The sequence below is a fragment of the Callorhinus ursinus genome, unplaced genomic scaffold (assembly GCF_003265705.2).
Source record: "Callorhinus ursinus isolate GAN/ISIS: 27379988/994484 unplaced genomic scaffold, GSC_fseal_2.0 scaffold17, whole genome shotgun sequence".
Taxonomy (NCBI): Eukaryota; Metazoa; Chordata; class Mammalia; order Carnivora; family Otariidae; genus Callorhinus; species Callorhinus ursinus.
In genome coordinates, this window is record NW_027397079.1 from 36,951,206 (window position 1) to 36,976,468 (window position 25,263).

The 25,263-nt window shown below is 37.7% G+C and overlaps 1 protein-coding gene across 3 annotated transcripts in view; it reads right to left on the bottom strand.

The window, feature by feature from the left end:
- The window catches only part of LOC112834772 (A disintegrin and metallopeptidase domain 3-like), a 166,961-nt gene that overhangs the window by 99,949 nt on the left and 41,749 nt on the right, over positions 1–25,263 (bottom strand). For all 3 annotated transcript variants that reach the window (XM_025886247.2, XM_073902517.1, XM_025886246.2), the window contains exons 5-6: positions 18,985–19,061; positions 18,337–18,514 (exon numbers count right to left, since the gene is read on the bottom strand). In XM_025886247.2, coding sequence (XP_025742032.2) covers positions 18,337–18,514; positions 18,985–19,061 — 255 coding nt within the window. The remainder of the gene's footprint in view (positions 1–18,336; positions 18,515–18,984; positions 19,062–25,263) is intronic.

Sequence of the window (25,263 nt, forward strand, 5' to 3'; positions counted from 1 at the left end):
TTTAACCATATCAATTTCTTTATTTCGTGTGACCTTGTTAGACTTTCTTATTAGTACTGATAACTTTGGTGGAGATTGTTTAAAATTTTCTATGTACTGAGTTAGGTCACTGAAAAAAAAAAGGACATGATTTTTCTTTCAAAACAGTGTGCCCTTTATTATTCTTTCTCCTATTGAACTCTCTAGGAACTCTAGGAAAAAAGTTTGCTAGAAATAGTGAGGGCAGACAGCCTTGCACTATTTCTAATCTGACAGGCTATTTTAGTCAGTTCATGCTCTAATAAATATGCCATAAACGAGGTGGCTTGAACAATGTACACTTACTTCTCACAGTTCTGGAGGCTAGGAAGTTTAAGATCAAGGCACCAGCAGATGTGGCATCTGGTGAGAGCACTCTTTCTACTTTGCAGATGGCTGTTTTTATTTTTTATGCTCATGTGAGGGGGCACAGAGAGATCAAGGAAGTTTTCTACATCCTAGTTTTTATCATGAATGGATGTTGAGTTTGACCAAATGATATTTTTGGAACTATCGATATGGTCCTGTGGTTTTCTACATAAATCTGTTAAATTGTTTCATTTCTGTTTTGCTGTACTGGCTTAAAGCATAGTGCCTCAAAGTCCCATACATACTATAGTCTCAAAATTCTTGAAAAAGTACAAATGGTTTTATACTATAATGGCAACTTGACTAGATAAAAATTTGTTGGAATTTTTATGCCATCAAGAGAAGCTGTTCTATGCATCCTACATATACATTATGCACTATCTTATAAGCACTTCACTTGGCAAAGGCCAAAGCCAGTCTGTTTCTCTACTTTTATGGGTGACTTTGAGGCCAAGATGCCTTTAAGATTGTTCCTTATTTATTTATAAAGTCTAATATATTAATCATATTATATCTCAATGTTTTTTATTAGGGTTTCTTAAGATTTTTTTTTAATTCAGGACTTTTTTTTTCAAAAAAATTATTCTTTAATAATGTGGAATATCATGGGTGTACTTTATTCATTAATGACATTTTTATTATCTTGAATTGCCATTATCAGTCTTTTATACTCAGTTATTCAGGGTTCCCCAGAAAAACAGGACCAGTAGGATGTGTATGATTATTTCTTATAATTAGATTTATTATAAGGAATTGAATCACATAATTATGGAGGTTAGCAAGTTCAAAACCTGGAAAGAAAAGGCCAGTAGGCTGGAAACCCAGTGAGAATTGATGTTGTACTTCAGGTCTAGAAACCATCAGATTAGAGACCCAGGGTGAGCTGATGCTACAGTTTCAGTACAAAGGTAATCATCTGGAGAATTCTGTCTTACTAAAGAGGTGGTCAATCCTTTTGTTTCATTGAGGACTTCACCTGATTGCATGAGCCCCATCCAGATTATGGAGGACAATCTGCTTTACTCAAAGTTCACTGATTTAGATTTTAACTTATTCAAAAACACGCTCACAGGAATTCCCAGAAAATATGACCATCTGGGCAATGTAGCCCAGCCAAGTTGACATATAAAATTAACTATCATGGGCATGGAGCAAGATGGCAGAGGAGTAGGAGACCTGGATTTCGATTAGTCTCAGGAATTCAGCTGGATAGGGACCAAACCATTCTGAACACCTATGAACTCAACAGGAGATCAAAGAAAAGAATAGCAACAACTCTCTGAACAGAAAAGCGACCCTTTCTGGAAGGTAGGACGTGCAGAGAAGTGAATCCGAGGCAATATTCAGGAGGAAGATGGCAGGTGAGGGGACCTCCGTTGGCCGCTTCTGGCAAGTGATAGAGCAGTGGAGCACAAAATTGGAACTTTTAGAAGTCGGCTCCACTGAGGGACGTCGCTCCAGTGGCTAAGCGGGGGGTGGAACACTCTCTGGGACAGTGTGGTCTCAGGACCCTCGGGGTCACAGAAAGACCAGGGGTGCCTGAGTGTGGCAGAGCTCCCAGGTATCAGAGCAGGGAAGCTGGTTGCAGAGACGGAGCTGAGGCGCAGGCTCTCAGGTTGGGGTTGCCATAAACTGTGATTGGTGACACAGTCGGGCCACTCCTCCTCCAGCAGGGACCCAACAAGCGGCAGATGCAGGGAGACTCCTGTTCCTCCCCTGGAAGGATCAGCGTGGGAGCACACTGCAGGGATCTGCTGGGCTTGGAGATTCCACACCGAGTTGGGTGCCAGAGATAGAAATGCTTGGTCAAAGGCCGGGTGAGCACGGAGTGCAGCCGGATACCGGGAAGATGGGAGTGATTGATTGCTTTTCTCTGGAGGCGCACTGAGGAGCGGGGCCTCAAGTTCTTGGCTCCTCCGGGGTGGAGATTAGGAAGCCGCCATTTTCACTCTTGTCCTCCAAAGCTTTACCAAAAGCTTGCAGGGAACAAAAGCTCCCGAGAGCAAACCCGAGCAGATTACTTAGTCGGGACTGACAAGGGCGGGGCAATTCCGCCTCTGGAAAAGACATTTGAGAACGAGGGCAACAGGCCACTCCCCTGGAAGATCAGCAAGAACAGCCAACCAAGCCCAAGTTTACTGATCAATGAGAACCACAGAACTCCAGCACTAGGGGAATACTGCACATAGAATTCATGGCTTTTTTACCATGATTCTTTAGTCTTTCAAAGTTAATTTTTTTAACTGTCTTTTCTTTTTTGAATTTCTCTTTTTCCCTTTTTCAACCAACATCTTATCAATCCCTTTAAAAAAAATTTTATTTTTCATTTTTAGAGTCATATTCTATCCCTTCATAGTAGCTACTCTTATTTTTGGCATATATATATAAATTGTTCTCTCTTTAAAATTTTGAGATACAGTTTCTTCTAACAGATCAAAATGTACCCTAAATCTCTAGTGTATGGCTTTGTTCTAGTCTCCCGCCTGATCACATTTTCTCCCCGCCTTTTTTATCTTTTTTTTAAATCCTCTTCTTTCTTTTTTCAATCAACTTCTTATTTATCAATTCCTTTTATAAAATTTTATGACTTTCATCTTTACAGGCATATTCTATCCCTTGATTGTATCAACCCTGATTTTGTACATATACAAGTCTTTCTTTCTTTACAATTTTGGGAGGCACTTTCTTCTAACACACCAAAATACACCCAAAATCTCGTGTGTGGCACTAATCTATGCACCAGCCTGATCATATTTGATCATATTTTTTTGTCTTGTTCTGTTTTTGTTTGTTTTTATCTTTTTCTTTTTCTTTTGTTTTTCTCTTTTTTCTTTCTCTCCCTTTCTTTTCCCCTGGTTTCATGTCTTTTCTGATTTGTTTAGAGTATATTTTATGGGCACGTTGTTACCCTGTTAACATTTTGTTCTCTCATTCATCTATTCTCCTCTGAACAAAATGAAAAGATGGAAAAAATCACCTCAACAAAAATAAGAAGAGGTAGTACTGACTGCCAGGGGCCTACTCAATATGGACATAAGTACGGTGTCAGATCCAGAGTTGAGAATCATGATTTTAAAGATACTAGCTGGGTTTGAAAAAAGCATGGAAGTTATTAGAGAAACTCTTTCTGGAGAAATAAAAGAACTAAAATCTAACAAAGTCGAAATCAAAAAGGCTATTAATGAGGTACAATAAAAAATAGGGTCACTAACTGCTAGGATAAATGAGGCAGAAGAGAGAATCAGCGAAATACAAGAACAAATGATGGAAAATAAAGAAGCTGAGAAAAAGAGAGATAAACAACTACTGGATCACGAGGGCAGAATTCGAGAGATTAGTGATACCATAAGACGAAACAACATTAGAATAATTGGGATCCCAGAAGAAGAAGAAGGAGAGAGAGGGGCAGAAGGTATACTGGAGAAAATTATAAGAGAGAACTTCCCTAATGTGGGGAAGGAATCAGCCATCAAAATCCAGGAGGCACAGAGAACCCCTCTCAAAATCAATAATTATAGGTCAACATCCCAACATCTAATAGTACAACTTACAAGTCTCCAAGACAAAGAGAAAATCCTGAAAGCAGCTCAGGAGAAGAGATATGTAACCTATAATGGTAGAAACATTAGATTGGCAACAGGCCTATCCACAGAGACCTGGCAGGCCAGAAAGGACTGGCATGATATATTCAGAGCATTAAACGAGAAAAATATACAGCCAAGAATACTATATCCAGCTAGGCTGTCCTTGAAAATAGAAAGAGAGATAAAGAGCTTCCAGGACAGAGGGGGCAGAGCAAGATGGGAGAGGAGTGGGAGACCTAGATTTCCTCTGCTCTCAGGAATTCAGCTGAATAGGGATCAAACCATTCTGAACACCTACGAACTCAACAGGAGATCGAAGAGGAGAGTAGCAACAACTCTCTGAACAGAGAAGTGACCACTTACTGGAAGGTAGGACGTGTGGAGAAGTGAATCCAAGGCGATATTCAGTAGGATAGACGGCAGGGGTGGGGGCCTCCGTAGGCCGCTTCTGGCAAGTGATAGAGCCACCGAGCACAAAATCGGACCTTTTAGAAGTTGGCTCCGCTGAGGGACGTTGCTGCAGTGACTAAGCGGGGGGTGGAATCCTCCCGGGACAGTGTGGTCTCAGGATCCCTGGAGTCACAGAAAGACCGGGGGTGCCTGAGTGCGGCAGAGCTCCCAGGTATCAGAGCGGGGAAGCCGGCTGCAGAGACAGAGCCGAGGCACAGGCTCTCAGCTCGGGGTTGCCATAAACTGTGATCCGCAGCCCAGTCGGGCCACTGCTCCTCCAGCAGGGACCCAAAAAGCGGCAGAGCCGGGGAGACTCCCCTAACTCCCCTGGAAGGAGCGGTGCAGGAACACACCGCAGGGATCTGCTGGGTTTGGAGACTCCACATGGGGTCGGGTGCCAGAGATACAAACGCTCGGTCACAGGCCGGGTGAGCACGGAGTGCAGCCGGAGACCAGGGAGACGGGAGTGGCTGCTTTTCTCTGGGGGTGCACTGAGGAGTGGGGCCCCGAGTTCTCAGCTCCTCCGGGTGGAGAATGGGAAGCCACCATTTTCGCCCTGGTCGTCCAAAGCTGTACCGAGAGTTTGCAGGGAACAAAAGCTCCTGAGAGAAAACCGGAGCAGCTTGCTTAGCCCAGACCGACAAGGCGGGGCAATTCAGCCTCCGGCAAAGACATTTGGAAACCACGGCAACAGGCCCCTCCCCCAGAAGATCAGCACGAACAGCCAGCAAGCCAAGACCAAGTTTACTGATCAAGGAGAACGGGAGAACTCCAGCGCTAGGGGAATACTGCACATGTAATTCATGGTTGTTTTTACCATGATTCATTAGTTCATCAAAGTTAATTATTTTAACTGTTTTTTTTTATTTTTCTTTTTCCCTTTTTCAACCAACATCTTATCAATCCCTTTTTTAAAAAAAACACTTTTTATTTTTCATTTTTAGAGTCATATTTTATCCCTTCATAGTAGTTACCCTTATTTTTGGCATATATATATATAAGTTGTTCTCTCTTTAAAATTTTGAGATACAGTTTCTTCTAACAGATCAAAATATACCCTAAAACACTAGTGTATGGCTTTGTTCTAGTCTCTTGCCTGATCATATTCACTAACTTTTCTCCTTTTTTTTTTTAAATCTTGTTCTTTCTTTTTTCAAACAACGTCTTATTTTATCAATTCCTTTTATAAAATCTTTTATACTTTTCATCTTTACAGTCATCTTCCATCCCTTCATTGTATCAACCCTTATTTTGTACATATATGTCTTTCTTCCTTTAAAATTTTAGGAGGCACTTTTTTCTAACAGACCAAAATATGCCCAAAATCTAGTGCGTGGCACTGATCTATGCACTAGCCTGATCATATTTGATCATATTCTGCTTTTTTTGTATTATTCTGTTTTTGTTTTTATCTTTTTTTTTTCCTTTCTTTTTTCTTTCTTTCCCTTTCTTTTCCACCGGTTTCAGGTCTTTTCTGATTCATTTAGAGTATATTTTCTGGGGACATTTTGCCCTGTTAGCATTTTGTTCTCTCATTCATCTATTCTCCTCTGGACAAAATGACAAGATGAAAAAAATCACCTCAGCAAAAAGAACAAGAGGTAGTACCGTAACCCAGGGACCTATTCAATATGGACATTAGTATGATGTCGGACCTAGAGTTCAGAATCATGACTTTAAAGATACTAGCTGGGCTTGAAAAAAGCATGGAAGTTATTAGAGAAACCCTTTCTGGAGAAATAAAAGAACTAAAATTTAACCAAGTTGAAATCAAAAAGGCTGTTGATGAGGTGCAATCAAAACTGGGGGCACTATCTGCTAGAATAAATGAGGCAGAAGAGAGAATCAGTGATATAGAAGAACAAATGTTGGAAAATAAAGAGGCTGAGAAAAAGAGATAAACAACTACAGGATCACAAGGGCAGATTCGAGAGATAAGTGATACGATAAGATGAAACAACATTAGAATAATTGGATCCCAGAAGAAGAAGAAAGAGAGAGAGGGGCAGAAGGTACACTGGAGCAAATAATAGCAGAGAACTTCCCTAATGTGAGGAAGGAAACAGGCATCAAATCCAGGAGGCACAGAGAACCCCTCTCAAAACCAATAATGATAGGTCAACACGCCGACATCTAATAGTAAAACTTATGAGTCTCAGAGACAAAGAGAAAATCCTGAAAGCAGCTCAGGAGAAGAGATATTAACGTACAATGGTAGAAATATTAGATTGGCAACAGACCTATCCACAGAGACCTGGCAGGCCAGAAAGGACTGGCAAGATATCTTCAGAATGCTAAATGAGAAAAATATGCAGCCAAGAATACTATATTCAGCTAGGCTGTCCTTGAAAATAGAAGGAGAGATAAAAAGATTCAAGAACAAACAAAAACTAAAGGAATTTGCAAACATGAAACCAGTCCTCCAAGAAATATTGAAAGGGGTCTTCTAAGCAAAGAGAGAGCCTAAAAGCGGCATAGATCAGAAAGGAACACAGACAATATACAGTAACAGTCACCTTACAGGCAATACAATGGCACTAAATTCATACCTTTCAATAGTTACCCTGAATGTAAATGGGCTAAATGCCCCAATCAAAAGACACAGGCTATCAGACTGGATTAAAAAACAAGACCCATCAATATGCTGTCTGCAAGAGACTCATTTTAGACCCAAAGACATCCCCACATTGAAAGTGAGGGGGTGGAAAACCATTTACCATGCTAATGGACACCAAAAGAAAGATGGGGTGGCAATCCTTATATCAGACAAATTAGATTTTAAAACAAAGTCTGTAATAAGAGATGAGGAAGAACATATATCCTAATTAAAGGGTCTATCCCACAAGAAGACCTAACAATTGTATATAAATATGCCCCTAACATGGGAGCAGCCAATTATATAAGGCAATTAATAACAAAAGCGAAGAGACACATTAACAACAATACAATAATAGTGGGGGACTTTAACACCCCCCTGACTGAAATGGACAGATCATCTAAGCAAAACATCAACAAGGAAATAAAGACTTTAAATGACACACTGGACCAAATGGACTTCACAGACATGTTCAGAACATTCCATCCCAAAGCAACGGAATACACATTCTTCTCTAGTGCCCATGGAACATTCTCCAGAATAGATCACATCCTAGGTCACAAATCAGGTCTCAACCAGTTGCAAAAGAGTGGGATTATTCCCTGCATATTTTCAGAGCACAATGCTTTGAAACTAGAACTCAATCACAAGAGGAAAGTTGGAAAGAACTCAAATACATGGAGGCTAAAGAGCATCCTACTAAAAAATGAATGGGTCAACCAGGAAATTAAAGAAGAATTAAAAAAATTCATGGAAACGAATGAAAATGAAAACACAACTGTTCAAAATCTTTGGGATACAACAAAGGCAGTCCTGAGAGGAAAGTATATAGCAATACAAGCCTTTCTCAAGAAACAAGAAAGATCTCAAATACACAACCTAACCTTACACCTAAAGGAGCTGGAGAAAGAACAGCAAATAGAGCCTAAACCCAGCAGGAGAAGAGAAATAATAAAGATCAGAGCAGAAATCAATGAAATAGAAACCAAAATAACAGTAGAACAGATTAACGAAACTAGGAGCTGGTTCTTTGAAAGAATTAACAAGATGGATAAACCCCTGGCCAGACTTATCAAACAGAAAAGAGAAACGACCCAAATCAACAAAATCATGAATGAAAGAGGAGAGATCACAACCAACACCAAAGAAATACAAACAATTATAAGAACATATGATGAGCAACTCTATGCCAGCAAATTAGATAACCTGGAAGAAATGGGTGCATTCCTAGAGATGTATCAACTACAAAATTGAACCAGGAAGAAATAGAAAACCTGATCAGACCTATAGCCACTAAGGAAATTGAAGCAGTCATCAAAAATCTCCCAAGAAACAAAAGCCCAGCGCCAGATAGCTTCCCAGGGGAATTCTATCAGACATTTAAAGAAGAATTAATACCTATTCTCCTGAAACTGTTCCAAAAAATCGAAATGGAAGGAAAACTTCCAAACTCATTTTATGAGGCCAGCATTACCTTGATCCCAAAACCAGACAAAGACCCCATCAAAAAAGAGAATTACAGACCAATATCCTTGATGAACATGGATGCAAAAATTCTCACCTAAATAGTAGCCAATAGGATCCAACAGTACCTTAAAAAGATTATTCACCACAACCAAGTGGGATTTATCCCTGGGCTGCCAGGATGGTTCAACATCCGCAAATCAATCAACGTGATTTAATATATTAACAAAAGAAAGAACAAGAATCATATGATCCTCTCAATAGATTCAGAAAAAGCATTTGACAAATACAGCATCTTTTCTTGATCAAAACTCTTCAGAGTATAGGGATAGAGGGCACATACCTCAATATCATAAAAGCCATCTATGAAAAACCTACAGCGAATATCATTCTCAATGGGGAAAAACTGAGAGCTTTCCCCCTAAGGTCAGGAACGTGGCAGGGATGTCCACTATCACCACTGCTATTCGACATAGTATTAGAAGTCCTAGCAACAGCAATCAGACAACAAAAAGAAATCAAAGGAATCCAAATCAGCAAAGAGGAAGTCAAACTCTCACTCTTTGTAGATGATATGATAATGTATGTGGAAAACCCAAAAGACTTGACCCCAAAACTGCTAGAACTCATACAGGAATTCAGTAAAGTAGCAGGATATAAAATCAATGCACAGAAATCTGTGGCGTTCCTATACACCAACAACAAGACAGAAGAGAGAGAAATTAAGGAGTCAATCCCATTTACAATTGCACCCCAAACCATAAGATACCTAGGAATAAATTTAACCAAAGAGGCAAAGGATCTGTACTCAGAAAACTATAAAATACTCATGAAAGAAATTGAGGAAGACACAAAGAAATGGAAAAACGTTCCATGCTCATGGATTGGGAGAACCAACATTGTGAAGATGTCAATGCTACCTAGAGCAATATACACATCCAATGCAATCCCCATCAAAATACCATCCAGTTTTTTCAAAGAAATGGAACTATCAATCAATGAAATAGAAACCAAAAGAACAGTAAAACAGATCATCGAAACTAGGAGCTGGTTCTTTGAAAGAATTAACAAGATTGATAAACCCCTGGCCAGACTTATCAAACAGAAAAGAGAAATGACCCAAATCAACAAAATCATGAATGAAAGAGGAGCGATCACAACCAACAGCAATGAAATACAAAGAATTATAAGAACATATTATGAGCAACTATATGCCAGCAAATTAGATAATCTGGAAGAAATGGATACATTCCTAGAGATGTATAAACTATCAAAACTGAACCAGGAAGAAATATAAAACCTGACCAGATGTATAACCACTAAGGAAATTGAGGCAGTCGTCAAAAATATCCCAAAAAACAGAAGCCCAGTGCCAGATGGCTTCCCAGAGGAATTCTACCAATCATTTAAAAAGAATTAATACCTATTCTTCTGAAACTGTTCCAAAAATAGAAATGGAAGGAAAACTTCCAAACTCATTTTATGAGGCCACTATTACCTTGATCCCCAAACCAGACAAAGACCCCATCAAAAAGGAGAATTACAGACCAATAACCTTGATGAACATGGATGAAAAAATTCTCACCTAAATACTAGCCAATAGGATCCAACAGTACCCTAAAAGGATTATTCACCACGACCAAGTGGGATTTATCCCTGGGCTGCAAGGTTGGTTCAACATCCACAAATCAATCAACGTGATACAATATTTTAACTAAAGAAAGAACAAGAATCATATGATCCTCTCAATAGATGCAGAAAAGCATTTGACAAAGTACAGCATCCTTTCTTGATCAAAACTCTGGAGTATAGGGATAGAGGGTACCTACCTCAATATCATAAAAGCCATCTATGAAAAACCTACAGTGAATATCATTCTCAATGGGGAAAAACTGAGAGCTTTCCCCATAAGGTCAGGAACGTGGCAGGGATGTCCACTATCACAACTGTTATTCAACATAGTATTAGAAGTCCTAGCCACAGCAATCAGACAACAAAAAGAAATCAAAGGTATCCAAATTGGCAAAGAAGAACTAAACTCTCACTTTTTGCAAATGATATGATACTTTATGTGGAAAACCCAAAAGACCCCACACCAAAACTGCTAGAATTCATACAGGAATTCAGTAAAGTGGCAGGATAGAAAATCAATGCACAGAAATCAGTGGCATTCCTATACACCAACAACAAGACAGAAGAAAGAGAAATTAAGGAGTCGATCCCATTTACAATTGCACCCAAAACCATAAGATACCTAGGAATAAATCTAACCAGAGAGGCAAAGGATCTGTGCTCAGAAAATTATAAAATACTCATGAAAGTAATTGAAGAAGACACAAAGAAATGGAAAAACCTTCCATGCTTATCAATTAGAAGAACAAATATAGTGAAGATGTCAATTCTATCTAGAGCAATCTACACATTCAATGCAATCCCCATCAAAATACCACCCACTTTTTTCAAAGAAATGGAACAAATAATCCTAAAATTTGTATGGAACCAGAAAAGACACCAAATAGCCAGAGGACTGTTGAAAAAGAAAAGCAAAGCTGGCGGCATCACAATTCTGGACATCCAGATGTATTACAAAGCTGTCATCATCAAGATAGTATGGTACTGGCACAAAAACAAACACTTAGATCAATGGAATAGAATAGAGAACCCAGAAATTGACCCTCAACTTTATGGTCAACTGATCTTCGACAAAGCAGGAAAGAATGTCCAATGGCAAAAAGACAGTCTCTTCAACAAATGGTGTGGATAAAATTGGACAGCCACATGCAGAAGAATGAAACTGGACCATTTCCTTACACCACACACAAAAATAGACTCCAAATGGTTGAAAGACCTAAACGTGAGACAGGACTCCATCAAAATCCTAAAGAAGAACACAGGCAGCAACCTCTTCAACCTCTAGTCGCAGCAACTTCTTCCTAGAAACATCGCCAAAGGCAAGGGAAGCAAGGGCAAAAATGAACTATTGGGATTTCATCAAGATAAACGCCTTTTGCACAGCAAAATAAACAGTCAACAAAACCAAAAGACAACCGACAGAATGGGAGAAAATATTTGCAAATGACATATCAGATAAAAGGCTAGTATCCAAAATCTATAAAGAACTTATCAAACTCAACACCCAAAGAACAAATAATCCAATCAAGAAATGGGCAGAAGACATGAACAGGCATTTTTCCAAAGAAGACATCCAAATGGCCAACAGACACATGAAAAAGTGCTCAGCATCGTTCAGCATCAGGGAAATGCAAATCAAAACCTCAATGAGATAATCACCTCACACCAGTCAGAATGGCTAAAATTAACAAGTCAGGAAACGACAGATGTTGGCGGGGATGTGGAGAAAGGGGAACACTCCTACACTGTTGGTGGGAATGCAAGCTGGTGCAACCACTCTGGAAAACAGTATGGAGGTTCCTCAAAAAGTTGAAAATAGAGCTACCATATAACCCAGCAATTTCACTACTGGGTATTTACCCCAAAGATACAAATGTAGGGATCTGAAGGGGTACGTGCACCCCGATGTTTATAGTAGCAATGTCCACAATAGCCAAACTGTTGAAAGAGCCAAGATGTCCATCAACAGATGAATGGATAAAGGAGGGATAGTATATATATACAATGGAATATTATGCAGCCATCAAAAGAAATGAATCTTGCCATTTGCAATGACGTGGATGGAACTGGAGGGTGTTATGCTGAGTCAAATAAGTCAATCTGAGAAAGACATGTATCATATGACTTCACTGATATGAGGATTTCTTAATCTCAGGAAAGAAACTGAGGATTGCTGGAGTGGTGAGGGGTGGGAGGGATGGGGTGGCTGGGTGATAGCCATTGGGTAGGGTATGTGCTATGGTGAGTGCTGTGAATTGTGCAAGACTGTTGAATCACAGATCTGTACCTCTGAAACAAATAATGCAACATATGTTAAGAAAAAAAAGAAGAAGAAGAAGATAGCAGGAAGGGAAGAATGAAGGGGGGTAAATCGGAGGGGGAGACGAACCATGAGAGATGATGGACTCTGAAAAACAAACTGAGGGTTCTAGAGGGGAGGGGGGTGGGGGGATGGGTTAGCCTGGTGATGGGTATTAAAGAGAACACGTTCTGCGTGGAGCACTGGGTGTTATATGCAAACAATGAATCATGGAACCCTACATGAAAAACTATTGATGTAATGTATGGTGAATAACATAACAATAAAAAATTAAAAAATTAACTATCATATATTCTTAGCTTTTCTCTAGCATCATTTTTATTTCATTTCTTTCTCTGTACTCAAACCTAACCATAATATGATAAATTGGGGTTTTAGCACAATGTCTACTGTTATTCAGTAGTTCTTTTATCAATGTCTTTTATTTTTAAAATAGATTTATTTTTCTCTTACATTTATCCTGAGCACCTTCAGGGAACTTTTAAACAGAATATATAAAGGTAGACGATTAAACTACTGAACGTATCTCTGGGTTCATATTCTCTGGGTTTGAGTTTTAATGCTACATCTTACCAGAGAATTTCCCAGGATAATAATTTAAATTCTCTAAATCTCTGTTTCCTGGTCCGTAAAGGAGAAAATGTTTTAAAGAATTAGAAAAACAGGATATACGTATAGCGTTTAGAACAATATGTGGCACCTATGAGGCAGTACATATAGTTTTTTCATTCACTTTGGATTTTGTGTTTTTCTATCTTACATTTTATGTTTATATTTCATATACTCTATGTTTATTCCTTTCTAATTATTATTATTTTAGAATATATGTAGTTCTTTCAAGTCAAACCATTCTTGAACAGTGGGTGGGGATTAGTGACTTTTATTACACTTTTGCTTTATTATAAGAAATGGCCAATTATGGGGTGCCTGGGTGGCTCAGTCAGTTAAGTGTCTGCCTTCAGCTCAGGTCATGATCCCAGGGTCCTGGGATCAAGTCCTAAGTGGGCCTCCCTGCTCAGTGGGGAGCCTGCTTCTCCCTCTTCCGGCCACTCCCTGCTGCTTGGGCTCTCTCTCTCTCTGACAAATAAACAAAATCTTAAAAAAAAAAAAGGCCAATTATCTAAGAATGTTTTCTCCCTTCTCCAAGAGAAGAGATGTCAATGAGACACCTGTCCAAGCTCAACTGTATCGAGGTGAAGATGCATACAATTTTTCCCTTTACTCTTAACTAAATTCAAATAATCTAGCAGGGGACTCTTACAGTTCCCGAGTCAGAGCTACGAAGGGAATCAACCAGGAGAGTTTCATCCACTTCGGTATTTTCATGAGCAAGACATAAATCTGTTAAGCCACTGGCCATTAGATTTGTTTGCTTCGACATCTGGTGGCATTTGACCTAATAGAGATTCTCATGAAAAATACAGATTGAGGACAACTGTTTACACGGTTCTTCCATCTTTTCATTTGGTTGAAAGCTCACGAAATTTGGCAACTATTGTTTTTGGATTTGGTTGTGATTTTGTCTGGCTACTATCTTCAATCAGGATGAGATTAGAGTCTCTTTTTTCTGCTTCTGGTTTGCATGTTTTATATATTAGGAAGACTATTTCACATTAGGAAGAAAGGGGGTTTTTTAGTAAAAAAAAATCTCAATTCTGTAGTTCTGAATTGATCTAGAATTACAGACTGGAAATTATCTTGCCTCACTAATTGTGCCATTGCCTTTCAACTTCCAGTATTGCTGTGGGAAAATTTCATGCCATTTTGCATTTTGATCATATATAAGAAACCAAGTTTTAAAATATCGGTCTAGAAATTCATTTTAAATAATTCTTTTTTTTTAAGATTTTATTTATTTGTTTGAGAAAGAGAGAGAGTGAGCAAGAGAGAGAAAGAACACACAAGCAGGGGCAAAGGGAGAGGAAGAAGTAGATTTCCCACTGAGCAGGGAGCCCGATGTGGGGGCTCGATCCCAGGACCCTGGGATCATGACCTAAGCTGAAGGCAGACACTTAACCAACTGAGCCACCCAGGTGCCCCAATCTTAAATAATTCTGAGAATTTTTTCTTAAATTATTTTATGAGTTATTCAGTTCAGTTTTCTCTATTCATACTGAAACTTCTATCACCCATATTGTTATTTTATTTTATTAAAGATTTTGTTTATTTGAGAGAGGGAGAGGATGAGCAGGGGGGAGGGGCAGAGGAAGAGGGAGAAGCAAAATCCCTGTCAAGCAGGGAGCCCTATGCAAGGCTCCATCCCAGGACCCCAAGATCACGACCTGATCGGAAACCCAGATGTTTAACCAACTGAGCCACCCAGGTGCCCATCCATATTGTTATTTTAATTTTTATCTCTCAAATGTCATTTGTCTTTGTTCTTTCTTTTTGTGTAATTTCTGGAATTTTATCCTTAGAACTTTCTGTTGGATTTTTCTATTTTTATTACCATAATTTTAATTTCCAACTACTGTTACTTATCCACTGAATGTTATTTTTTAAATAGCACTTCATTCTTATTTTGTGGATAAAATATTTTCTCTACCATTTTATTTTCTTCACCCTCTGTATTTTTTGGTACCTCAAACTTGAAAATTTTGATTTATTCATGTCTCTATCTTTCATACTTAATTGTTTGATCATATATTTAGTGCCTCTTCATATTAGCAATTGAGTATTTAATAGCTTATTTCAACATCTCTATGACTACATATGGAGTGTTTGAGCTGTTGTCTTTACAAAGAGTAATTTTGTCTGGGCTGTTGGTTGGGAAAACTGTGCCATTAATGTGGTTAGATTTTGTTTGTTTGTTTGTTTTTTATTTCTGCTGGTTTGATTCCCTCCTGAAGAGGGTTCTTCCAATATACTTCTTAGAATGTGTAAGCCTGGTTCCCAATATCCAATGTGCCAAGTTTAACTTAGTTATACTAGTTTCAGTGTGGTATTCCTCCTCTATTGGGAAATACAATAGAACATCTGTGCCTGGTGTCCCTATTTCATAGACTTTCCAAGGAAAACAGCTTTCAATGATCTATCAGTCTACAACAGAGACAATTAGTTAAGAAAGGAAATGAAGGTTTCTACATATTTACACAACTTACTTTCAATTAGTTATCTTCTTGAGCTCACTTTTAAAATCCCTAGGGGAACTGGACATGCAATTCCAGAAACATCGGAATAGTACAGCAGTATATTTAAAGTTTCTTATAGCTTATCCCAATTACCAGTTTAGGAATCAGATTTTTAAACCAGCTATTTGGTATTTAATTTCCGTTGTTATTACTCCTTTCTTGTTCTTTTTGTTTTTGTATGTTTTTGCCTTCTTAAAAATCCATTTTCATTTTAGGGCGGTTTAAGGAAGGGATGAGTAAATTCATGTGCCCAAGATGCTTTCAACAGATAAGGCCTTTACTGTATTTTGTTTGGTTTCTGTCTACTTTTCAACTCTGGTTATAATGAAAGTGTTTACCTTGTTTATAAGTTTATTTCTGTTTACTTTCAAAAATATAAAAATATACCTAAAAGATAAGCTTTTATGTTATTTTTTCTGTTCCTTTTAAAAATCTGATATATTGAAGATATTAATTTTATATATCTGTGCTTGTAAAAGTGCTGGTCATGTGAAAACATGCTTAACTAAACCTGTAGATAAGTCCATCAAATTCAGGATGAAAAGCAATTATTGAGTTACTTCATGAAAGATAAAATTCACAAACATATCAATAGTCATTTAACTTCATTACTGCAGTGATAATCCTGGTTTCTTCTTACGTTCTGAAATTTTTTTCTCTATTTTACTTCATTGTTGCATTTTGTTTTGTACCCAAATTTTCCATCATTACTTGCAATTACCTTGCTCCACTACATTAGAAAACATAGTGAGACAAATATTAATAGTAGTAGTGATTTTTATTGATCACTTTTTTATTTGTCCACATACTATGCTAAGTAATTTCCATTTATAAACTTATTTAATCTTGGAAATAACTGTATGAGTTAGGTATTATTTTTTTTTACTTTTTTTTACAGATAAGAACATTTAAATACAGAAAAGTTATGTTATTTGCCCATGTTCTTGTGGTTAAAATGGACAGACTTGGAATTCAAACCAAGGCAATTGGGACAGTATGTTATCTCTGTGTTGTTTAATCTCTGATTTATTGCTGATTCACTACAGGGGAGTGGCTTCAAGTGCAGTATTATTTGTCTTTTCCAAAGTTATGTCCATCCTTCAGGTTCTTCTTCTGCCACAGAAAAGTATTCATGGAATCTTTTAAAGTTTTTCAATTTACTTTTGTGATAGTGCTCTATTTCAGTGGTGAAAATTGTTTCAATTGTGTCTAATATTGTATTACAATATGCTGATGGTTTCCAGAACTAGCATAAAGTTTAAGGTCACATCTTATTTTCATTAAAAATGAAATTTTCATCTCTATATATGATCACACTTTATCATTTTTTTTGAGTTTATGAAAGTGCAGTTTTATTAATCTGCTTTCATGCCACTAACTGTCAAAATAAATAAAAGCAAATTAAAGCAATAGGGAGATGGAGTTCATCATAAATTCAATTCAGGTTTCATTCATAACTATTTTGTTTTGTTTCTCTTCAATGTGATATCCATCACATTCAATGTGATGACAGTGTGTAGACAGAGATTTATTTATTTAACAACTGATGATAAAATATAAAGTACAAATGAGGAGGAAGTTAGGATATATGTAGATATATACATATATATATATATCAAAAAGTCTTTGGAAATATGCTTACCCATACATGTATGAAAGCATTTATAGTCAAAGTGTAATTGTTCAAAACTGTGGTACATTCATGCAAAATGATTACTCAATGTAAAAATATAAATATGCAAATATGACATAATTGTATAAAATATGTACATTTCAAGTTTATGCATATATATATATATATATATATATATACATGAAAAACTATAAAGCAGTATACATGAAAATGATCACAGTGGATTCAACAACTGCATTTACCTTTAGAAAATAACATTATAGTCTATGCTTATTTTCTTTTTTTTTTTAAAGATTTATTTATTTGAGAGAGCGAGAATGGGAGAGAGAGTACATGAGAGGGGAGAGGGTCAGAGGGAGAAGCAGGCTCCTCGCCGAGCAGGGAGCCCGATGCGGGACTCGATCCCGGGACTCCAGGATCATGACCTGAGCCAAAGGCAGTCGCTTAACCAACTGAGCCACCCAGGCGCCCTATGCTTATTTCCACTGCAAAGGCATATGTGTAATATTGTAATAGATGCTAACCCACATATTATTTAATTGTAAATAATAGTAAGTGTAACATGATGTGTATTATCCTCTTAATAGCTAAAAGGAAATTTCAAAGAAGTATATGTGGTTATATCATTTTTTGTTTAAAAATATATATTTATAAATCTACATTTATAACTAGATATATAAAAAGAATTAGAATAATCCAAAATTCTAAGCACTATTTCTAGATGATAACCTTTGGAACAATTTCTTCCTTCTTTTTGAATTTTAATTTTTTTATCAAATAATAAAGAAAACGTGTATTGTCAAGGAAAATGGAGAAAAACTATTAATAAGTAAATTTGGGTATCATTATATTAGTAGTATGCAAATTTGGTAACAATGAAACTATGTTCATATGCATAAAAACACTTTCAATTAGGGAAATGTGAGTACTTTGATTTTTTAAATTATATGTGATTATATCTATTACAGTTTCTAAATATTATGACTAAACATAAAAACATATTTAAAATAAATATCTTACAACAGAAGATTTTAGTATAGTCAATATCAGTTAAATTCTTTCCCAAATATAACACATTTCAACGTGAATAAATTATTAGAAGTAAAACAAATGAAGATTTCATAAGAGAGGTTACTTACTTTTGATTTCACAAGAATCTTGTAGGACTTTTGTACCAATTGGGGCATAGGAAAATTTTCTTTTAAGGAAGAAAAATCAATTTTTTCATTATTTATTTGATAAAGCATATGCTCATATACAGTTGCAGATTCCAGTGGCTCAATGCCATAACTGACATTCTCCAATTGCAAAAATCCCCTAGATGTTTAAACACATAAAAAAGAAATAAAAAGATATTTGATATAGATTTCCCATTGAGAATTTAAATTACCAGTAAATAAGAACATTTTGTAGAAATTTAATAGTGGTCTTTGCAGTCTAATGTCTAAGAATCATCCTTTCTTACATGGATAAATTTTCAAACTTAATTTTATACCATTTTCTGTCTTTTATGTCATTTAGGATTATTGTGGTTGTAGTATGACTGAAGAATGTAAATATTCTTCATACTAGGGGGAGTTTTCCTGAATAAATTTTATGATTGAAAGCCTGGGATGGAGACAAAGAGATAGGAAAAATGATAAGAAGAGGAAGAAAAGAAAGTATATGAGAAGTAACAAAATCAAAGTCTATTTTCTTTGCCTTCACTCTATGCTTCAAGATGTTTCTAAAAATTAGAAGGTCACTCAAGATTTTCAATCACGTACATCTCTGGAATATGCCATTACCTGAGTCCAGAACAGGTGCTAAGGGTCACAGCTGATTTTGGAATTTCTGCAGCATATCCTTGATAAAAGCAATGACCCTAAACAGGAGTATATGAAGATACATTCATGAATGACTTTAAATAAAGTTTTTGATTCATCCTTACTTCCTAGACATCATCAAACATTCAGATTTAGTCATTACCATAATATTATCCACCAGATATCCCATTTCCTTGTTATCTACCCAAAATCTCTTTCTTTTAACCCTCTTTTGCCAAAAAATAATCATGGCTCCTCTCCTTCCACAAAATAATTTTTTCCATAATTCTAAATTTTTGATGAATAACTTTCTTATCTGTGTCTTTTCTTTCACAGCCACACTGCCACACTTTTTCTTTTTTTCTGTTTTATGATTTTAATTTTACAGTATTATTTTTAATGACTCAGTTGTAATTTTTTCCTTTTTTCAGGTTATTTAATTTTTTATTTGAGTGTAGTTGACATTTCTTGAATATATAATCTATAACTGCTAACTCAATATAAATAACATCAGACTTCAAAAGTGAACATTTCATTTTTTTCTAAGTTACCCAAAAGTACCTTGACATTTCCTCATTTTTATTTCTCTTTAATATCTCACCATATTATTTAATCTATTTAATATCTCACCATCATTAGTTCAAGCTCTCCTCCCCATGAACTTTCAAAGCATTGGTTTGCCCAGGTTCTTCCTTAATACTCTCATTCAGTGAATATTTCCTTTTCTTCCCTTAAAAATCTACTGATATCGGGCGCCTGGGTGGCTCAGTTGGTTAAGCGACTGCCTTCGGCTCAGGTCATGATCCTGGAGTCCTGGGATCGAGTCCCGCATTGGGCTCCCTGCTCAGCAGGGAGTCTGCTTCTCCCTCTGACCCTCTTCCTTCTCGTGCTTTCTATCTCTCATTCTCTCTCTCTCTCAAATAAATAAATAAAATCTTTAAAAAAAAATCTACTGATATCTAGAGTCAATCTTATTCCTTTGTTAATGCTGTGCTATGAAAACTTTAGTGTCATCACATCCTCGCCTATGAATTTGGTTATATGTTATTAGCTCCCAGACACACATCTCCATCAGGAGCCATTCACTTTTTCTCAAAACTATGCTTAACTCCTGTCCCCCACCCACTAACAGTGGCAGGGCATACCCTGCTCCATGTCAAGGAACAGTGGCAGCCCCCTCTGCCTGCACTAGTTCCAGCAGACTGCTACAAGCCCTTCACAAAAAGGTATAAGGCAAACCACATCCCAACCCTCTACCCAGCAGCAGAGAGTAGTTCAGTCTCTGTAGCTCCTGACCTTGTGCTAGGGGGAAAAAAATGAACCTCATGAGATAATTCTCAACACTCCCAACACAAAACACAAAAAGTGACCCAGACAGAAACTTCCCTCACCCAAGGGCACTAACAGAGATAGAGTGAGAAGTGCACTGACAGGGTTAAAGAAGAGCCAGAATAAGTGTTCTCTATCTGATGGGACCTTCATCACCCAACCCCACCTAGCAATACAAAGGCCCAGGAGAGTACATTTACCACTATAGGCTGCACCAGCAGAGATCCAGCAGGTACTTGAGAAGAGCCAGAAGAATGAATCACAATAGAATAACATTAAAAGCCCCACAAAAAGTGAAATTGTCATTGGTACAACAAACCACAATAAATCTAAACTTAACCTGGATTACTGTCTAAAAACTAGATTTGAATGTTAAGGATACAACCAAAAATCATATGCTATACCAAGAATGAAGAAAATCACAAGAATGAGAAAGTAAAACCAACTGATAACAATATTGAGATGAGTCACACTGTGGAACTAACAGATTTTAAAGTAGCTGTGATAACATTGTTTCAGTAACCAGTTACAAATAATCTTGAAAAAATAAAAGAGCAGTAAATATCAGAAAATAAATAGAAGCCATAAAAAAACAGATAAAAATATTTGAACTAAAAATATAATTAAAAAAACCTACAAAAAAAAAATACCTGATATGCTCATAAGTGAAGTGGAGATGGCAAGCAACAGAGTTAGTGAACCTGAAAGCAGATCAACAGAAGTTACTCAATATATAAAACAGAGAAAATGAACTAAGAAAATGAATAGAGCCTCAAGGACCTGTAGAATAATAACAAAAGATCTAAAATATATATCAGAATCTGACAAGAACAGAAAGGATTTGGGGCTAAAAAGTATTCAAAGAAATAAAGGCTAAAACTCTGGCCAGAAAGATGGTGGAGTAGGAAGCCCCGAACCCTCCATCCCTTAAAAAATAAACTAATTCAGCAACAATTCACAAACAAATTTCTTAATAAGGAATTAGAAACTAATTGAAAGGCACTTGTAGACTCTGGAAGAATGCAAAATCAGACTCACCAAGCCAATATGGAGATTTGGCATACCCTTTCAACAAGGACATTGCCCCAGACCACTGCTATATGATCACAAAAAGACCCTCTGCATCCCAGCTTGATCCAGAGCATAAGGGTTTGTCCACACTCCCCAATTTTTCTGAAGGGGTTATCCAAAGAACTAGAACCTGTTTCACCTATCTTGGAGCTCTAATGGGTTCAGCATAATCTAGCCAACCAGACAAAAATGGAGATGGTGACTTGGGCTAGCAGACACCATTGATTTCTCCCCCCATGTCCCCACAAAGCACATAGTAAATAGACAAAAAGATGCCAGCTCTGCTTCTCCTTGGGGAAGGAAAAAGTTGATCCATGTGTGCAGTTTTCTTTCTTCACCAAAACTGCCCAAAAATCCGCATCTGTCTCACCAATCCTGGAGCAAAGAAAGGCCAAGCACAATATAGTTGCCAGGGTAAGAATAGATATCAAGATATCAAGATATCAATAGGTATCAATAGATACCAAGCAGAAGCTTGGGAGGGGAGATGCTACTGATCCTCTCTCCTGCCTGACACAGACAGAGTGGGGAAAAGACACAGATGCATGTTTCCCCTTGGAAAGATAAAGATTTGATAGAGGCCCCCCAAATCATTGGCCAGGATGACTTGTTAGGATCTTCTGTACATGCCAGTCAGTAAAGACTGGACAAAGCAATTAGTTTTGTCTAATGAGCAGAGACCAAAGCAGAGTCAAGTAAAATGAAGAATCAGGAAAAGAAGTTTCAAACAAAGGAAGAAGATATCTCTAGAAACTGATCCTAATTAAATTAAATTAAATAATTTACCTCACAGAGAATTAAAAATGCTCACTGAGGTCAAGAGAACACTGCATGAACAAAGCGAGAATTTTTTTTAAAAAAGATAGAAAATATTTTCTTAAATTATGAAACAGAGGATAGAATAAGATGGAGGAGAATGAGGGAGACCCTAAACTTGCCTTATCCCTCGAACACTGCTAAATAAATATCAAATCATTCTGAACACCCCAGAAATCACTCTGAGGACTGAGAGAACAAACTGCACATCTACAGGTAGAGAAACAGTCACATTGTGGCAGGTAGGAGCTGCAGAGAGGTGTTTTGGGGGAGAAAAGAACTGGGTGCTATGAAGGGGAGGGAAACTTAATCATGGATAGAAGAGTGAGAGAGAAAGAGAAAAAGAGAGAGAGAGAGTGAAAGAGTGTCCAGGGGATTGCACAAGAAAAACTGCCCCCAAACCACTGACTGAATAAAGGAGAAGGGCTGGCCAACCCAAGTTTTTGTAAGCAGCAGAGCTCAAAGTCTGAAGTTTTAGAAGTCTGAGCCATCGCTGGGGTGGTGCCAGGTGGGCTTAGTGGTGCTCCAGTGGGGAGGGAGGGCAGAAGCCCAGGAGCAGGCAGCATGGTCTGAGGATCCCATGGGTTGAATGGGGAAAAACAGTTCCCCTGCATTTGAGAGTGGCAGAATGGCCTCTCCAAGGACAAAAGAATTAGTGGTGCAAATGTACTGCCTTTTTCACTAGCATAAGGACAGAAACACCAGCTGAGGGCAGCAAACCTTGACTTTACCACAAACTCTTAACAGCTGCGTGGTCATGTGACTGATTTTCTGGGACAAACTGGCACTGGCCATAGTGTGGCAAGACCCCTAGCAGATCAACATGGGTCTCCACCACACGGGTCCCTAAAATTTGGAATTTTGAAACCCAGCTGAGAACCTTTGTTAAGCACAAACTACTGTGCCACCTGGCAGGCAGCTAGTTTGGACACTGACAGGGTGAAGACAGGGATCTGATGGAAGCTGGGGACACAAGAAGTGTGAAAGTTTGCAATTCTGTGAGGGCTTTTCTTGAAGAATGGCAGGTATGAACTAACCACTCCAGGGAGAAGAGAGTGGGATGATGTCATTCCTCCCCTCCCCCCCCACCCCTGCTTCAGCAATGACCAACTTCAGTGAGCAACCCAGCATCTCCCCCAGTGGAGACCAGAGCCACTTACACTAAGCCCTGACCCCATACACCCTGCAGGTATAACTCCACTATAGCAAGTCTGTCTGAGAATCAGTGCAGCAGGACCCTCCCCCAGAAGACCAACACAAACTCCTTGCACACACCAAGTCCACTGATCATAGAGTGCTGAAAAACTTCAGCTTTAGCAAAAATAGAATACACTTCTTTTAATAAGGGGACCAAAACACACCTGGTTAAAACTTGCCACATAGTGGACAAGGTCCAAACACCTGCCACTGCAGGCAAGGAGAAACTGCAGAGGACTGACCTGAGGGAAAGAGCAGCCTAAACACAACAGCAGAGTAAACACTCTGAAACACCTCCTGAAGCACCCAAGACATTATAGGAACCTCTTTTTAGTATAACCATTACATTCAGGAGCAGGAATATAACAGGCTTTCCTAACAACCACACAAAAAAATCAGTGACCTAGACAAAATGACAAGATGAAGAAATTCACCCCAAAAGAAAGAACACAAGAAATAAGGGACAAGAATTTCATCAAATTTCTATAAGTAAGATGCCTGAACCAGAATTTAAAACAACAATAATAAAGACACTAGCTGGTTTGAGAAAAGCATAGAAGACACTAGAGAATATCTTACTGCAGAGATAAAAGACCTAAAAACTAGTCAGGCTGAAATAAAAAATGGTATAACTAAGATACAAAACTGATCAAATGCAATGACAACAAGTATGGATAAAGAAGAGGAACAAATCAGTGATACAGAAGATAAAATTATAGAAAATAGTGAAGCTGAAAAGAGATAAAGAAAAGTATTGGAACACGAATGCAGATTAGGGAACTCAGTGATGACTTGAAGCATAGTAATATTCGTATCATAGAAGTCCTAGAAGAAGAGGAGGAATTGGAGGCAGAAGGTTTATTTGCACAAATCATAGCTGAGAACTTCCCTAATCAGGGGAAGGAAACAGACATCAAAATTGGAGAGGCACAGAGAATTCCCATCAAATTCAACAAAAGCAGGCCCATACCAAGACATATAATAGTCAAATTCACAAAATACTCAGACAAGGAAAGAATCCTGCTAACAGCAAGGGGAAAATGTCCTTAACCTACAAGGAAAGACATATTAGGTTTGTAGCAGATCTATCCACAGAAATGTGGCAGGCTAGAAAAGAGTGACATGATATATTTAACATGCTGAATGGGAATAAATATGCAGCCAAGAATATTTTATCCAGCAAGGTTGTCATTCAGAATAAGAGGAGAGATAGATTCTCAGACAAACAAAAATTAAAGGAGTTCATGACCATTAAACCAGTCCTGCAAGAAATATTTAAGGGGACTCTTTGAGTGAGAAAGACTAAAAGCAACAAAGACTAGAAAGGAACAGAGAACACCACCAAAAAACACCAAAATTACAGGTAACACAATGTCACTAATCATACCTATCAATAGTCACTCAGAATGTAAATGTACTAAATGTTCCAATCAAAAGACATAGGGTATCAGAATAGATTAAACAACAACAAAACATGACCAATATATATGCTGCCTACAAAAGACTCACATTAGACCTAAAGACACCTGCAGATTGCAAGTGAGGGGATGGAGAATCATTTATCAAGCTAAATGACGTCAAAAGAAAGCTGGAGTAGTCACACTTACATCAGAAAAACTAGATTTTAAACCAAACCTGTAACAAGAGATGAAGAAAGGCACCATATCATAATTAAGGGTTCTGTCCATCAAAATCAAACAACTGTAAATATGTATGCCTGCAACTTGGGAGCACCCAAATATATAAATCAATTAATAAAAAAAATACAGAAACTCATTGGTAATAATACAATAATAGTAGGGGACTTTAACACCTCATTACAGCAATGCAGAAAGTCAACAAGAAAAC